At 50.0% G+C, this 18131-nt stretch overlaps 1 protein-coding gene across 2 annotated transcripts; it reads left to right on the forward strand.

Annotated features, from left to right (window-relative positions):
* Window positions 1-5026: 5026 nt before the first annotated feature.
* TMEM114 (transmembrane protein 114) lies at window positions 5027-17051 on the forward strand. Of its 2 annotated transcripts, XM_004315502.3 has the most exons (4): window positions 5027-5246; window positions 5504-5584; window positions 15552-15689; window positions 16819-17051. In XM_004315502.3, the coding sequence occupies exons 1-4, from the start codon at window positions 5027-5029 to the stop codon at window positions 17049-17051; spliced, it is 672 nt and encodes a 223-aa protein (XP_004315550.2). The 2 variants fall into 2 exon arrangements, with proteins under 2 accessions (XP_004315550.2, XP_019784189.1); XM_019928630.2 differs by lacking the exon at window positions 15552-15689.
* Window positions 17052-18131: the final 1080 nt, after the last annotated feature.

Genomic DNA, 18131 nt, shown 5'->3' on the forward strand with positions numbered 1-18131 from the left:
TAGACTCTGATATAAGGATTTGAGAGCCAGTAATTGTATTTGGGGGGTGATCCTAGGACACACTGGTACAAGAGTGGGGAATTAAGATGAAGAAGAAAGGAAATCAATTGAAGACATCATTGCAGTGGGCAGCTGGGGTTCACTCCCCCTTGGAAACTCTGGGGGACAGAGTAGAACAGGCTTCAGAGCCTTTCCCTCCCCAAAGGGGTGAGATAGCTAGGGCTATTTATCCTCCAACTTCATCAGTGCTCGGTGTTCCTGGGGACCTTCACTCTCCAGTAATTCCAGCCTTCTCACTTGGGGAGAAAAGTCCATATGTGGAGAGTCACAGGTGTGTGTGGTAAATGTTGTAGGCGTGCCGCTGAGCAGTTGAGAGCCTAAGGAGATACAATGGACCTTAACCACACCTGAATCATCATAAATCATCGTATCCTAAGAGCTTTCAACCTAAATCGGGGGCTGGCTAAGCCCTTTCCAAAGAACTAATTTTTAAGTTAAGCCCCCCCCGAAAATGGAAAGAAATAAAAAGGAAAAAAAAGGTGGGGATAAGAGTATTTCAGTTAAAGGGAACAGCATGTGCGGATGCTCAGAGGCAGGAACAAACTTCACGTGTTTGAAGCCTGGGTTTGTGAGGCTGGCGAGGCAAGCAGGGCCTCAGGGCTGCAGAGTTGCACAAATCCAGATCTCACTGATTAAAAAAATGTCGGCTTTCCCATGATGCTCAATGCTTCATAATGAAAAGTAACCTTTCTTCCCGGTATCTCGACATCCTCCCTTCCTTCTGCCTTCCTCTTTTTTAAATTCTTTTTTAAAGAGTAAAATAGGATTTTATAAGAATTCCTTCACACATCCATTCAAAAACTACTGAGTATCTGCCATATGCCAGGCGCCATGCTGGGCACTTGGAATGTAACAATGCATAGGACATTGCAGTAACTGTTCTCTTTGAGGGTGGTAGTCTAGTGAGAAAATTAGATGGCATATGTGAACGCACAGCAGATATTCAGCAATTGTTGGAAAAGAAAACATGTTCCCTTTGATTCTCCCCACTTTTCAAGTATCAGAAGCCTTGCCCCAGCTGTATCAGTCTAGGAATGTTGATGACTTGAAGAGATTAAGTTATTTGGACGTCAAGACCACATACATCTTTGTATTCTCTAGCGTGCCTGGCCCCAGGATGTGCTCAGTCAATATTCGTTTGGCTCCATGGATGCCCCAAATTCTGGCTCCCTCTGCTTCCCGGCTGCCAGCAGATTGCTGTCCGTGGTGCTGAAAAGCAAATTCCTGCTTCTCAGTATGAGGCGCAGCGCAGGTGCTGATGCCCTCCTCTTTTTTTAAATATTTCTTCTTTGCATGTTTGAAATGCACTCCTCCCCTCTTCTCAGAGCGTTTCCACATATGCTAATAATTATGTTGGTATGACTCTGCATAGGTCACAAAGTACTTATACCCACCATCATTACACCCTCATGGTGCCCTTCTGAGATTGGTACGTATGAGTGCCCCCATTTTACAGCCGAGAAAACTGAGGCTCAGAGAAGACAGGCAATTTCTCTGGGCTCACACAGCCTGTAAGATGCTGATTTAAGACTCAAAACCAGCCTCTGGAATCCCCGTTCAATGCCCTTTCTCCACCAGTCCGGTACCCAGCATGGCGCCTGGTGTGGCTTGAATCCTAAATGCTGTGCTTCCTTTGCATTCCGCCTCAGGAGCCTTCAGGTTTTATCCTGCCTCTTCAGTTGACTGGCTGAGTAATGATAGCATCCGATATTTGATGTGCTCCATCCCTCCCCAGATTCATTGAAAAACATTACTCTCTGTGCTTTTTAGAGTGACCGAGCACGATTCAGGTACATTATATCAAAATCCTCAGGAAAAGTAGAATGATCAAAGCTTACACGGTTGTCTTTACAAAGGGGCCAGGAAGAAGTTCTCCTTATGCAGACGAGAGACGTGGGACTTAGTGAAGGAAAATGCATGTGCTGGGTGGAGGGCCACCATCCACCCTGCCATCACCCCTTCTCTTGTTTCTGGCACCTTGGTTTTGCTTTGGGGAGCCAGCTATGTTTGCCACATAAAAGACAGGACACTCAGTTAAAATTGAACTTCAGATTAAACAACAACAATAACAATTTAAAAAGTATAAGTGTATCCCCAATATTGCATGGAACGTATTTATACTAAAATCGTATTATTTATTTGAAATTCAAATTTAACCAGGCACACTGTACTTTTATTTGGTACATCTGGCAGCCTTGACACTGCTTAAACTCAAATGGTTAGGATGGGACCAATTCACCCTGACTTGGTTCCAGGAGCAGGCAGGCCATCCAGGCTTGGCCAATCAGAGCTTTCTATCCCTATCACTCATAGAGATTGGTTCAGAGATGGGGATATAGGCTTCGATTCTGGAAATGTGACTTGCACCACTGAGAAAGAGATTTGTTCTTTTTGTTGGGGTTGCTAAGCAGTGAAAGGTAGCTCCTGGGGTCCAACAAATGAGAGTCTGAATAAGAATGAAGCCAAGAGAGGAAAAACACTTGAGAGATGGAGAGAAAGGGAGAGAGAAGAGATTAAACCTTAAAGACATTATTAGGGGTCCTGGGACCAGCCTTATTGAATTTTACCTTCATGTAGGCTCCCTAATGTAGATGGAACAGTGGAGGACTGCTTGGATGATGATGCAATGGAAGATAACAGTAATAAGGTGATGGAGTTGAAGGCAAAACCATCAGTGGGGATGGTAATGGGAGAGATCAATCTTAATCAAGACGGTGGTTGAAGGGGTGATGCAGTAGAATGTGTGTAACATCAAGGGGAGGATGTGTTCTCGCTGATGATGGCTCTGTTCAGTGTGTTGCTGCTGCTGATAATGGACGTGAGGATGCCAATGATGAAGATTAAGATGGTGGTGGTAAGAGAGAACAAAGTAACAAGGAAAAGAATGGTTCTCAGCCTTAGTCTATCCCCAAGTCCTATCAATTCTACCCCTCTCAATTAAAAAAAAAAATCTATTTACTTCCCTCCCTCCTCACTGCTGCCACCACCGTAGCCTAGGCATCCAAGCATCTCTTGCTGCTTCTACTTCTATGTTGCTCCTAACTGGCTTCCTCACTTCCTTTCCTGTTTCCTTACAGTCTCTGTTCCACACTAAAGCCGATACGGAGAGTGAGATTTTTAAAATGTAAATTACAGCATTTCACTACTCTTCTCAAAACTGGTCAGAAGCCTAGACTAGAAACCAAACTCTTTATTGTGACCCCAGGACATGCATGGCCTGGCCCCAACCTATTCCTCCAGTCTCATTTCCCCTTACTTACTCCTCTCTCACTATGTTCCAGCCTGATTACTCTTGGAGTTTCTCTAAAATGTACCAAACCCTTTGTACAAGCCATCCCCTAGGCGTGAAGTGCCTTTATATTCTTTGTGTCTCATCCTCCATGTCACTTCCTGGATTCCGAATCCCAGTGAGACCTCCCCTCTTGTACTTTCTCTCAGAGTACCCTGTTCAAAGCAAGCTTTGTTGAAGGATTCTCTCCCCAATTCATCAAATTTTGGGAGTTGGCACAATATTTCCTTAAGAACGTGTCACAGGAGCACCAAGATTTTGGTCTCTCAGCCATAAAGGGCAGCCTCCAGGGGCCTTTGGTAGCTGCAGCCCCTGAGGCTGGTCATCTCCAGCTTCTAGAAGCGTCTTCTATTTATCCCGGTGTGCCATGCAAGTATGATTTTTTTCCTCTGCATTCCTGGCTTTGAAAAAGCTGGGAAGCCTACACCACACACTTCTTAAGGGTAGGGGTTGTGTTTGGATTGTTTATGGCTATATTTTTAATATAAACTGTAGTGTCTGCCACATCGTAGGCACTCAAGAATCTTTCTTGAAATAATGAAAGGTTTCATGGTGGTGAAAAATGTGGTGGAATTGATAAGGGTGATGGTGATGATAAAGAAGAGGATGGTGATGATAGAAGAAAAGAATGGTGATGGTGATGATGGTGGTGGTGCTGGTGGTGCTGGCGGTAGTGGTGATGGTGGTGCTGGTAGTGGTGGTGCTGGTGGTGGTGCTGGTGGTGGCAGTGATGTTGATGAAGACTTTGGTGGTAGAGATGATGGACTCAGAAGACGTGGCCCATTGCTTTAAAGAACTTAAAATTTTTTTAAAAAATTTTATATTGGGCAATAGTTGATTTACAATGTTGTGTTAGTTTCAGGTGCACAGCAAAGTGATTCGATTATACATATACATGTGTCTATTCTTTTTCAAATTCTTTCCGCATTTAGCTTATTACAGAATATTGAGCAGAGTTCCCTGTGCTATACAGTAGGACCTTGCTGGTAATCTGTTAAAGAGCTTTTATAAAAAAGAACCTGATCTGTCTTTTTCCTCTGTAGCCAGCCTAGAAAAATCAACTGAAGGTGGATTTTGGAGGAAGGGTGGTTGAAGCTGGAGCGAGAGGCTATTGAAGATTACCTGCAAACCCGACAGCCGTTGCCCGTCCTTCTTGCTCCCCCAGTTTGCGGGAAGGCCGCCCTCCCTCCCCCACCCCACCCAGCCCTTCTCACAGTGCAGGTCACCTGGGCGCTGTGAGCAGAGGAGGGAGCGGTGGGAAGGGCGGCAGACGGAAGACTCCTGGCGCACCCGGAGGGAAGTGGGAAGTTGAGTCGGTGGTGCGAGGAGAGGAGCCGGGCTTGGGGAGGAAAGGCAGAGGCAGGGCGTAGTGGCGAACGGCTGGGGGTTCGTGGAGAGCGCGGGAGGGGGTAGGAGGGAGAAGGGTCGGGGGAAAGTGAGGAGTGGGGGTGAGGGGCTGCGCTAGGGCTGGGAGTGTTGACTGAGGTGGGGTTTGGCTGGTATGGGGTTTGAGGGAGGAGCCGGGGCAGGTCCCAGGGCGCAGGTGAGGGGCTGAGGGGCGGAGCCAGGGTCAGAGGGAGGGATCGAGGTCCGGAGGCCGGCTCTCCGGCTCCGAGCTCAGGGACGCGGGAGGCGGCGCGGGGGGCTGCGGGCGGCGCGTGGGGTCCCGGCTCGGCGATGCAGGTGCACCTGGGAGCGCTGGCCGGCGCGGCGGCGCTGAGCGGGGCGCTCAGCTTTGTGCTCCTGGCGGCCGCCATCGGCACGGACTTCTGGTACATCATTGACACAGAGCGGCTGCAGCGGAGCGGCCCGGGGGCGCGGGACCCGGCAGGGGCCTCCAACCGCAGCCAGCTCGAACCTCTGAGCTCGCACTCCGGCCTCTGGCGGACCTGCCGGGGTAAGGACGTACCCGGGTACCCGGGGCGGTGGCCGCCACCGCCGCCCCTGCGCGGCGCCGGGCTCGCCCGGGACTTGTTGCTTGGAGCGCATCCACCCCCCAAGCCCCGGGGCGCGAAACGCGGTATCTGGGGTCGGAAGGGCAGGTGGGCAGGGCTTCTGGGGCTGCCTTCGCAGTTCCGAGAGGCGCCGGGGCGAAGCCTCGGTCCGGGGTCCGAACCCCGGGTCCCCCGCCCACCGAGTCCTCTGCCCATCCAGTCCAGAGCCCGTGCGCGCCGCTGATGAACCCCTTCTGGCAGGAGAACGTGACCTTCAGCGACTCGAGCCGACAACTTCTCAGTGAGTCCGGGGAGTGTGGGATGGGGGAGGACCCGGGGCTGGACACCAGTTTGGGAGCTTTTGTCCAAACAGCAGGCGAGGTGGGGTGGGGGGCGTTGGCGCTGCGTTGGAGAGGGCGGTCGGGGCGGCCTCTGGCACCGGCGGGAGAGGGGAACGCGGGTAGGAGCAGGAACCGGGGTCCACTTGCTCCACCCGGAACGTGTGGTTGAGGATTCATTCAACAAACGTTGGCTGAAGGCTTTCTGTGCGCCAGGCACCGTGCTGCTGCCGAAGGCCCAGGCCAGGCGCTCAGGGGGCGCACAGACTAGCTGGTGAGACCGAGGTGGAAGTGCGCAGTTACATTTCAGAGTGACAAGCAGCACGAGGGAGGGTGGCTGGGAGCCCGAAGAGACACCTAAACCAGCCCGGGGAGCTGACTGTCACAACCCCTTGTCAGCCTTCTCTGCATCCTCGGTGTTGAGAACAAGCGCTTGGCAGTAGGAGGGATGCAGTAAATATTTGTTGAATGATTCAAGAGAGGCAACCAGGAGGCAGAGGACGGCTCCCTGTCGCCAGGGACCATGTGTCTGTTGTTCCTGGCTGATTTCCCAGTGCCTGGCACGGTGATTGGAACTCTGGAAAGGTGGGAGGATAGAATTTGAGAAAGCAAACGGGCTGAATAAACAGTGGAGGAAGGAGGGAAGTCAAAGTCATAGTTCGATTCACTGAGGCTCGCAGCTGGCCAGACATGGAGCTGAACGCTCTCCATCTGTGTCCTCATTTCATCTCCACAGCCTCCCTATGAAGTTCTTTGTCATCTCTGTCTTAATCTTTATTTTTCCAAAGAGGAAACTGAGGCCCAGAGAGGTACCACAGAAAGGACACGATGAGGAAATGAGGACTGAGTTCCATAGACCTTGAAAAGTGTGCGCAGCTTTTGATAGACTTACTGAGTGAGGCTTGGGGATGTGACTCTTAGAATGAAGACAAGTCCCTAGCATGGCCCACAAGGGCTGCCAGGGTCCCTCTCCAACTCCACTCTCCCCTTTGCTCTTTCCTCTCTGGCTATGCTGGCCTTGGTCCAGTTCCTGGAGGGGTGCTCAGTTTCCTCCTGCCACAGGAACTTTGCACATGCCATTGCCTCCAATTGGAGTCTCCCTGCTCCCATCCTTCCAGCTTGACTTGGTCAGCTCCTACTCGTGCTACAGGTTGTGTGGCATTGTTTTCGACCCTGAGCTCCATGAGGGCAGGGACCACGTCTTTCTTGCCACTGCTGGATTCCCTGTGTTTAGCACAGAGCCTGGTATAGAGTAGCCCATGAGCCAAGGTTTGCTGAGCAGGCATGAGAGTGAATGCAAACTCTATTATTTAGAGGTAGAACTCAATCCAAATTTGTTGAATGACTGAATGAGTATACGAATGAACCAGACTCTTTCTCTAAAGTCCAGTGGTGGGCTGGAAAATACTTAACAATTGGCTGTCTGCGGGAGGGGAGAGTCTTGATTTGTGGCATTTGCCAATCTCTGTGGTGTAAATATTCCCACTGTGGTCAGTTTCAGGCTGTCACCATGATGTCAACTGGCTCCTCATACTGCTGAAAACTTAACAGCTGACCCTGTGATATAATCCAGCTCCAGCACACCACTGAATGAAGTTCCGTTGAAGGAGATATCCCCTAGATGCTTGGAATATGAGAGGGGTGGAGGAAAGGAAGTGGTCTCACGAACTCTGTCCTCAGCCCCAAGCTGTGCTAGGAGGAACTTTGGGTGTCCTCAGAGCATATCAAGAGTAATCAAGAATTCCTGTTCAAAAACTCCTGTGTTGGCTAACAGGCTTCTGAATGTAGTGCTGTGGTCCACAGAGAAGGCTGGAGAAGGTAGCAAGGAGATGGTGTACCAAGCTACTACAGCCTTAAAACAAAGCTGGTGTCTCTTTGGACTTTAAAATTGTTCCTGTGCAGCTTATTTTATTTATTTTTTATTTATTATTATGATTATTTTATTTATTTTTGGCCGTGTCGGGTCTTCGTTGCTGCGCATGGGCTTTCTCTAGTTGCGGCGAGCGGGGGCTACTCTTTGCTGCAGTGCGTGGGCTTCTCATTGCGGTGGCTTCTCTTGTTGTGGAGCACGGGCTCTAGGCACAAGGGCTTCAGTAGGTGTGGCGTGCGGGCTCAGCAGTTGTGGCATGCGGGCTCAGTAGTTGTGGCACACGGGCTTGGTTGCTCCGCGGCATGTGGGATCTTCCCGGACCAGGGCTCTAACCCGTGTCCCCTGCATTGGCAGGCAGATTCTTAACCACTGAGCCACCAGGGAAGTCCCCCCAGCCTCTTTTAGGTGCAGTCACATCTATGGCCCTTTGCTGGGCTGGGTGCTGGCATTCAGCCTGCTTATCACATCAGTGAGTAAACTGGATGGCTAACCACAGTCACCACTGGTCTGGCCTCTTCATGAAACTTGATAACGAACCAACCGTGTGTTGTCCAGGGTTTTGAGAAACAGGCAAAACTCACATCCACAGTCTGTTCATCTGTTCCCTTGGCCCTAGGTCTAACGCCCTGCTTCACCACCAACTAGGCACGTGGCTTTGGGCAAATTTCTTACCTCTCCGAGCCTCAGTTCCCCCACGGGCAAAATGAAGATAACTGCCATGTCTCCTCATAAGGCTAATTCAAGGATGAAGCGGGAGAGTGTTTAAAGAGCCTCAGGCAGTGTCTGGCTCCTTTAAGTCTGCTGTAAGTGTTAGCTGCTCTTACTACCACTGTATCATCACAGAGAGGAGGCTGCGCGTCAGACCTCGTGCTCACTGCACATCACCCCCAGAGAGAGCTTTTTCACAGAATCTCTTTATCCCCAGAAAGAGTTTTGAATGTTGTCCAAGTTCTTTTATTATATGAAGACGTTTCATTCCCTTTATGCAGAGCCCATAGAGGAGAGAGGCCAGGTGACAAGCAGCGTGTTCTGTGAGTCAGCCTCCTAGACAAATCCCCGTGGGGGTGTATGGGAAGAACCATTGGTTTTCCCTCCAAGAAAATCTAAGCAGGTAGCCTACTTCAGTACCCAATAAAAATCCACCTTGCTTGGATGTTTTATCTTCCTGATTAGCTCTGGGGATGTCATGGGTTTGGTTCCCTGGCTAGGGACTGGAATTTGTTTTGGTGGCGGGGGGGTCTTCAAATTCAGCACAGTTTACATAAAAGAGCCACAGTCTAGAACCAACCAGGCTAGCTGTATCAGCCAGGAGTCTTTTGATGGTAAGTGACGGAAACGCAAATCATACTAGTTGAAACAGAAAAGGAATTCCTGGTCCACGAAACTGAAAAGCTCAAGCCCCCTGGGATCCAGAGCTAAACTCGATTTCTTTTTCTCCTCTCTGGGCTTTGCTTCTGTTTGGGTTCTGCTTTCAACTAAATCCTCTCCAGAATCAGCAACCTAAGCAGAAGGAGCCTGTTGCCCAGTCATTCTGCAAAACCTCCAGGTAGGTCTCTGACTGGACTAGATTGGATCATGTGCCCAGGTCTGAGCCAGTCAGTGTGGCCGAAGGGAAGGAATGTGCTGATTGGCTGAGCTGAGTCATGTGCCTCTCCCAGCAGGATGTGGGGGGTGGGGTCAGCCACATCATAGATAAGGGCCCTCCTTCCTCCCAGCTGTGTGACCTCTGGCCAGCCACCTCCTTCCATAAATGGGCTGTTTTATAAACAGCAAGGTCCTACTGTATAGCACAGGGAACTATATTCAATATCCTGTGGATGGAAAAGAATATGAAAAAGAATGTGTATATATGTATGACTGAGTCACTCTGCTGTGCAGCAGTAGTTAACACAACATTGTCATTCAACTATACTTCAATAAAATAATAAATTGAGAAAATAACTGGGCTGTTTTGAGATGAAATGAGATCACAGAAGGAAAGCATCCAGCGTAGGGTATCACCCAAAGCAGGAGGTCAGTTATTGTCTCCTCCTTCTGCTCTAAGTCATATTGTCTCCCTGAACCTCAGGCTTCTCATCTGTAAAATGGAGCTAATCATTGCAAATGCCTTTGCTTAGTGCTGGGGATAAAACATGATGAGACAGGTGGGGTCCTTGCCACATAGGCTTAGTGTCTAGTGCAGGAGACAGATAATAAACACACGGACCAGTGAATAAATTAACATAAAATGGCTTCAAATAGTAGTAGGTATAACAAAGGAAATAAAACAGGGGCATGTAATAAAAGGAGGTGGGGACCACTTTCAGTGGAGTGGTTGAAGGGCAATAAAAATAACAGTCAATGATTACAGAACAGGTGCTGTGTGCCAGACCCTGTCCTGAGGTCTTTACGTGTTTAACCCATTTAATCTTCACAACAGACCCACGAGGCAGGTACAGTTATTATACTCCTCACTTTTCAAATGAGGAAACCGAGGCACAGAGAGGTTAGGTAAGTTACCAAAGTTTGCACGGTAACTGGTTGATCTGGGATTTGAACCCAGGCAGTTTCTATTCTTTTAGAATGATGCTACGTCGAGGGTAATTCCAGTATAACGTGAGTGTGCCAAGACCGGAGGCCACGGCAGACCAGGGGAAAAGTTCCCAGCCTGTTTCTTGGGTTCAGAGTTCTGCTATCCTCCACTGCCTATAGTAGGAACTCAACACGTGAGAACTAAGATTACCATGTAGAATTAATAACACTAATAATGTTGACAGGTCATTTTTTTCCATCAAGAGCAAATACGTACCAGGTGCAAGAGATCTTTTCGACTCAGAAGTGCTTTGCTGCAAAGGAAAAGCAAACCCAGAAAAATGCCAAGTCGTTCACGCCAAGGATAACTGTGTGAATGATTCATTATTGCACTGTTCAGAGAATAGCTCGATGGGAAAAGCAGCCTTGCAGAATGCTTGCGAGGTCAGGAAGCCCCGGGGTGGTTAGCGAAGTAACAGTCCTTCTCTTAAAGAGAGCAGAGAAGTATTATTCTCCAGAAACATCAGAAGCTCTGGCGAAAGAAGGAAGTCTCAGGAACCATTTCCCAAAGGGGAAGGTGTCACTATCTTTATTTTCAAACCTTGTCAGTATGACTTGGAGACTCCAAGAAATGCTCAGAGATATTCAGTCCTGTTATGCCTGGTAAGGAAGTGGATTTTTATAATTTTTGTAAATTTTCGAGTCTATTGTCATCAGAACATAGCTTCCTTGAGGACAGGGCTGCATGTTAGTTATCTTCCTGATCTCCAACATTATTAGTATTATTAACTCTAGACGGTAATCTTAGCTCTCACGTCTTGAGCTCCTACTGTAAACACTGTAGTGGATTGAAAGGTATCACCGCCCCCCCACAAAAGATGTGTCCACATCCTAACCCTCGGTACCTGTGAATGGGACCTCATTTGGGAAAAGTAACTTCGCAGGTGTAATTGAGTTAAGGCTCTCGAGATGAGATCATTGTGGATTAACCTAAATCCTGTGACGAGTGTCCTGGTAAAAAAAAAGGAGAATCACAGAGGAGAGAAAAGAAGGTCATAGGAAGATGAAGGTGGATGGAAGGATGCTGCCACGAGCCAAGGAATGCCAAGGATTGCCGGCAACTGCCAGAAGCTGGAAGAGTCAAGGAAGGATCCTCCCCTGGAGTCTCTGAAGGGAGCGCGGTCCTGCTGACACCTTGATTTTGGACTTAGGGCCTCCAGAACCATGAGAGAATAAATTCCTCCTGCTATTAAGACACCTAGTTTGTAGTAATTTGTTATGTCAGCTCTAGGAAATTAAAACAACGATCTCATCTATAGAAGTGCACCCCCCTCGCCGCCCACCCTGTTTTTCTGCATCATCACACTCATGTCCTTTGTGACACTCGGTCTGTAATTATCCCCTTTATTTCCTACTAGTCTGTCTCCTGTACTGGACTATGGTCTCCATGAGGGCAGAGACCTTGTCCCCTGCAGCAGCCCCAGGCTCTATGGGGCCCATAGACGTTTGTTTCTGAGTGAGATGTGACTGGAGGTGGGGACATTTCCAAGTAGAACATAACTCAGAATCAATATTTATGTCCCCAGACAGCAGTCCTGAAAATCAGAAAATAAAAAATACCAAGGCACATACCAAAAAAATATATATATACTAAACCAAATTTCAGCAGGCGATCTTACAGCTTTCCCAGCGGGTGTCCTGTTCTTGCACAGACATTTAATTGCACATGGACGCGAACTCAGCAGCAGCCTTGTCTGGGGACCTCACACGTGGGACTGCTGGGCCAAACCAGCTCCGGGAAACCTCATTACTTTCTAAATGAGAAATGATTTCATTTCTCAGCCATCATCTGGAGGCAATGCCATGCAGGAGACAGAGCTTACAGAACCAGGTTTTCACACCAGCTGCTGTGCTTCCTTTCCCAAAGTTTTTCCTTTAGAAAGAAAGGAAAGAAAGAAGGAAGGAAAGAAAGAAGGAAGGAAGGAAGGGAGGGAGGGAGGGAGGGAGGGAGGGAGGGAAGGAAGGAGGGAAGGAGGAAGGACTACAGGTCCCGCCCCCTGGAATCACATTTTATCGTGTGACAGCCCCGGAAAGGAAATCAGCTTTGTTTCCTCGACTTGCCAAGGCTGGTGGCATTTAGGGTCTTGAAGACAAAGAGATTTGATCACAGTGGAAGTCCGACTGAGTGATTATCTTCATCATCTTTATTGTTGGCAGGGTTATGGTTTATTTAATGCTTGCTCTATGGAACTCTCCATTTTCTCCACACACATTGTTCTTATGATAATACCATGAGCTGCACATTATGACCTCCATTTCATGGATGTGAAAATGGGGTTCTGAGGATTAAGTGACTCACAAAAGACAAGCAATTTGGGGTCAGAGGAGGGGGGGATGGATGCTGGTGGCACTTTTCTGAGTCATTCTTTCTCTGGCCTCCCCCTATTCTCTCCTGCTCATCCCCCCACCTGTCACTCTTCTCCAGCAGAGGATGCTTCCAGTGGCTGGGAAGGATATGAACTCCTGCATCCTTGCTGGCTTTGCTCCCTGCTGAGCCCTGGAACCTGGCAGGTGCTGGATACACACTTGTTGACTATCGCCTCCGTCCTCTGGTGAAGCCGCATTCCTTCACGTCTTAGCTGCAGCTCAGCCCCTGTGAAATTTTCTCAAACACCCTGGCTGAGTTGGGTCCCACTCTGTCTGCTCTCTGTTCCAACCTTCATAATAATGGTACCATATTGACACCCACCCAGATCTCCCACTGAACTCTGCTCTACTGTAAACCACTGCTTGTGGCATCTCTGCTTGGAGTCCAGCAGGCGTCTCACCCTTGACAAGTCCTGGTATCCATTGCAGCCCACTCTGCCTCCCCCATCTTTCCCATCTTGGCAGATGGCAACTCATCCATCCCGTGGCTCAGGCCCTAAATCTCAGTGTCACCTTGCCCCTCTCTTTTTCTCCTACTCTCATCAAAGTGGTTGCTTGTTTTACCTTCAAAATACACCTGGGCCCCGACCACTTCTCACCACCCCACTGCTTCCATCCAGGTCCAGGGTTATTGCAGTAGCCACCCCATGGTCTTCCTGCTTCCAGCTGGGTCCCTGTACTGTTTTCTCGGCCAGCTGAGAAGTTACCGCAAGCTCGGTGGCTTAAAGCAACAGGAATTTATCGTCTCAAGTTCTGGAGGTCAGAAGTCCAAAATCAAGGTGTCAGCAGGATTGGTCCTTCTGGAGGTTCTGGGGGAGAATCCATTCCAGCCCTCACTCCTGGCTTCTGGGGGCTGCCGTCCATCCTGGTGGTCCTTGGCTTGTAGAAGCATTACTCTGATCTCCATCTCTGTTTTCACCTCATCTTCTCCTCTGTATTTTCTCCCCTTTCTCTTATAAAGTCAAAGAAGATATACAGATTGCCAACAGAGACATGAAAGTATGCTCAATGTCACTAATATTAGAGAAATGCAAATCAAAACTACCATGAGGTATCACCTCACACCGGTCAGAATGGCCATCATCAAAACATCTGCAAACACTGAATGCTGGAGAGGGTGTGAAGAAAAAGGAACCCTCTTGCACTGTCGGTGGGAATGTAAACTGATACAGCCACTGTGGAGAACAGTATGGAGGTTCCTTAAAAAACTAAAAATAGAACTACCATACGATCCAGCAATCCCACTACTGGGCATATACCCTGAGAAAACACAAATTCAAAAAAAGTCATGTACCACAATGTTCATTGCAGCTCTATTTACAATAGCCAGGACATGGAAGCAACCTAAGTGACAATCGACAAATGAATGGATAAAGAAGATGTGGCACATATATACAATGGAATATTATTCAGCCATAAAAAGAAACGAAATTGAGTTATTTGTAGTGAGGTGGATGGACCTAGAGACTGTCATACAGAGTGAAGTAAGTCAGAAAGAGAAAAACAAATACCATATGCTAACACATATATATGGAATCTAAAAAAAATAAAAAAGGTTCTGAAGAACCTAGGGGCAGAACAGGAATAAAGACACAGACCTAGAGAATGGACTTGAGGACACGGGGAGGGGGAAGGGTAAGCTGGGACGAAGTGAGAGAGTGGCATGGACATATATACACTACCAAATGTAAAATAGCTAGCTAGTGGGAAGCAGCCGCATAGCACAGGGAGATCAGCTCGGTGCTTTGTGACCACCTGGAGGGGTGGGATAGGGAGGGTGGGAAGGAGGGAGATGCAAGAGGGAAGAGATATGGGGATATATGTATACGTATAGCTGATTCACTCTGTTATACAGCAGAAACTAACACACCATTGTAAAGCAATTATACTCCAATAAAGATGTTTAAATAAATAAATAAATAAATAAAGTCATTGGGTCTCACCCGAGATGAGCTCATCTGGAGACCCTGGACTTCGTTACATCGGCAACGACTCTTGTCCCTAATGAGGTCACATTCACAGGTTCCTGCTGGATGTGAACTTGGGAGCCGCCTTTCAACCCACTACGCCCTCTGCTGTCCACTCTCAATATAGTGGCCAGAGGGACCTTTAGAAACTGACGTTAAATTATAGTTTCTTCCGCCCCAAACTGTCTGGTGGCCTCCATCTCATTCAGAGAGAAGTTCAAAATCTTCCCGATGGCTCAGGAGCCCCACGTGAGCTGCTGTTAACTCTGCCTTCCTCCTGCACTGCCTTCCCCTCCCTGACTCCCCGCTGCCCTCGCCGGCTTTTGCCAGCCTCAGCCGCACCGGGCACACGCCCTCCCATCTCAGACTCCGCCCCCGCCCCTCCCTGCGGCCCCTCCCTTCCGGCCCTTGCGCAGCTGCCTCCCTCGCCTTCTTCAGGTCTTTGCTCCAATGTCACTTCTTCAGTGGAGCCACTGCTCTGGCCCCTCCTCTGCTTTATTCACGCCCCGCCCCAGGAGTTTGTCACCACCTCTCAACTTTGTCACTTATTTGTTCACTTGCTTGAATCCACACAGCCCGACGAGGGCAGGAGTCCTGGTGGATTTGCCGCTGAATCCGCTGTGCCGGGGACAGAGCCTGGCACAAAGCATGCACTCAATACACATGTGCTGAGTGAAGAAGCGAATGAACAAGGACAATACTTCCCTCGCAGGGTGTGTGAGAATTACTTGAGCTGATACTCATACAGCACAAAGTCTGGCATAGCTGAGCCTCGATAACTGTTGCTATTAATAATATTATTATCATTATTATTATTTTTTTTTGCGGTACGCGGGCCTCTCAGTGTTGTGGCCTCTCCCGTTGTGGAGCACAGGCTCCGGACGCGCAGGCTCAGCGGCCATGGCTCACGGGCCCAGCCGCTCCGCGACATGTGCGATCTTCCTGGACCGGGGCACGAACCCGTGTCCCCTGCATCGGCAGGCGGACTCTCAACCACTGCGCCACCAGGCAAGCCCTACCATCATTATTATAAGCAGCAGTGGTGTTGATTTCTTCCCCCAGCGTTTGGGTGCTGGCCCACAGGAGGTGCTCAGTGAATGTCTGTTGATTAACAGAAGGATGTTAGTAACCTGCTGTCCTCCTGTCTCCCCTAAGCCATGCATGGGACGTTTGTGATTCTGCTGCCCCTCAGCCTCATCCTGATGGTTTTTGGGGGGATGACAGGGTTTCTGAGCTTCCTCCTGCGAGCCTCCCTCCTTCTCCTGCTCACGGGGACCCTCTTCCTCTTTGGAGGTAGGTGCCCACCCTGCACGGGGCCCGGGTTCCAGGAGGGGCTGTGCCCGATCCCCCAGAAGGGAAGGGTTGGGGGGGTCCCATCGCTTCTGGGGCTTGCTTCCCCCTCCTGTGATCTCCTAGCTGGAAGGGATCAGTAGCTCCCCACCCAGGGTCCCTGGGTCTGTGTTCCCAAGAGAGAAGCGTAGGGGTGAGAGCAGATTCTGAGAATCGCTTTGATTATTTCACAGAAGAAGCGTGTTACGAGAGCGTCAGCGTTAGGGCCATGGGCTGGAGGGAGACCCTCACTCTGGCCACCCTCAGTCTTTCATGTGCACCTGCCATCCTGACAGGCGTTGCTTTGATTGATTAAAACCAAACTCACAGCTGGTTGTTTTATGGCCTCCCTGCTTCTGGTGCATTTGAAATGGACCTTAAAAAAGAACAAGAACAGTAATGACACACACACGCAGAATCCATGGAGGGAAATAAAGAAAAGTAATGCCTGGAGATGAGAATACGGTGAGGCTCTGATCCCCTCCACCCACCTGCTATTATTATTAATATTGGCATTAATAGTTTGCCCAGTGACTAATTCTCCAAACAGCACCTTCCAGGGGAACTCTCCTGATGGAGAAATTCTCTAATTTGCCACGAAACAGGCAACGAGCACTTGGCGTGTGGCAGGTGCCAACGTGGAGCTGAGATGTTCATTTAAATTAATAAAAGTTTAAAGAGCCGTGTGGGGCCAGTGGCTATGGGACTGGACAGTGCGTTCTAATAACGTATGCATGGAGCACTGCCGTGTGCAGGGTGCTGCTCTGGGGGCTGGGCATCCAGGGTGGACCCTCTGGAGCTCACATTGGGGCAGACAGGCATTGGTTAAGTCGTTTCACAAACAAATTCTGACCTGGGAAGTGATGGAGGGCCATGTGATGCTGTGAAACCCCACGGTGGGTTGGACTGGCTCGTGGGGGGGCGGGTCCAGGAATCGCCAGGAGCTGAGATGCGGGGATGGGCAGGAGTTACCAGTGGCAGGAAGGGAGGGGAAGGGAGGAGGGAGCACACTGGGCAGAGGGACCGGCAGTGGGAAGGAGGGGCAGTGCCCGGGGATGGGGGTCTGATCTGCTCTCCTTTGCAACCCCTTCAGCCTTGGTGACCCTCGCGGGCATCAGCGTCTACATCGCGTATTCAGCCGCCGCCTTCCGGGAGGCGCTGTTTCTCCTGGAGGAGAAGGCCCTGCTGGACCAGGTGGACATCCGCTTTGGCTGGTCCCTGGCCCTGGGCTGGATCAGCTTCATCGCCGAGCTCCTCACCGGGGCGGCCTTCCTGGCAGCAGCCCGCGTGCTCAGCCTGAGATGGAGGCAGGACCAGGCCATCTGAGCCCCGATGCCTGGTCGTGGTGGGAGGGAGGGGCTTGGCGTGGGGGCCTCATGGACCCATCTCGGTGGGCTGCGGCTTCCTCTTCCTCAAAGGCCACCACCTGAGAGCCGCTGTGGACCGGGCTCCAGCCCTGGCTGCTATCTGAGTGCTGCCTGGCATGGTGTGTGCTCTGTCTAGGCACGTGTGTCTCATGTGGGCTGGAGGAGGCTGAGTGCCAAACCCATGAAAAAGCAAAAGCACCTCCTTCATCATGTACAGAACTTACTGATTGCAACCTCCGTGAGTCTCCTCTGGCTTCACTTCATCCTCACTCCTGCCCTTTGGATGGGGTTCTCTTCTTTGTTAAAGAAACGGAGGACCAGAGAGGTTAGGTAAGTGTTGCAAAAACACACAGCAAGCTAGAGGCATGTTCTCCTTTATCACAGCTTTTCTGAGCAGGTTCATGCCGGCTGGCTGCGACGTGGATCCTGTGTGTGGAGGATGCTGCGTCTCAGACCCCGGGCTTCATGCTTCCCGCGACCTGGAACCAGGCAGGAGGCACCGTGGGAAATTGGAGGGCAGGCAGCAGAGATCTGGGCTTCGCAGCAACCAGGAGGTGGATGTGTCCTCCCTGACCCCAGCCGGGCTCGTGCTCACCTGGTCTAGAGTCCTGAGTCTCAAGCAGAAAAGGCTCAGTTAATGCAATGATTCTCCGTGGTCAGCGACTCGCTTTTGAAACAACACAGAGTCATCCCAGAGATGAAAGCCCCTCTTGGACGTTCAGGCGGTCAGTGGTCCCATTCATGTGTCACTTCACAGGTGCCAGGAGGTCCTCATGGGAGGAGAGGAAGGGTCAGCAAGCCACAATCAGCAGGAAGGGCAACAAGCCAACTTGTGATGCCCAAGAAGCGCTCATTGGCAAGCTCACCGCGGAGGAGAGAATTACCCGCGCTCACACTTAGTGGGAAACAGTGATCCTCCAAACACAACGAGCATCTCCTGGACCATCGGCTTTGCATTTAGCCTTCATTCCAACCCTATATGTGAGCTCAGGACACCCCGAGCCTGTGATAGAAATAGTTTCCACATCAAAGTGTTGAT

The sequence above is a fragment of the Tursiops truncatus genome, chromosome 15 (genome assembly GCF_011762595.2).
Source record: "Tursiops truncatus isolate mTurTru1 chromosome 15, mTurTru1.mat.Y, whole genome shotgun sequence".
NCBI lineage: Eukaryota > Metazoa > Chordata > Mammalia > Artiodactyla > Delphinidae > Tursiops > Tursiops truncatus.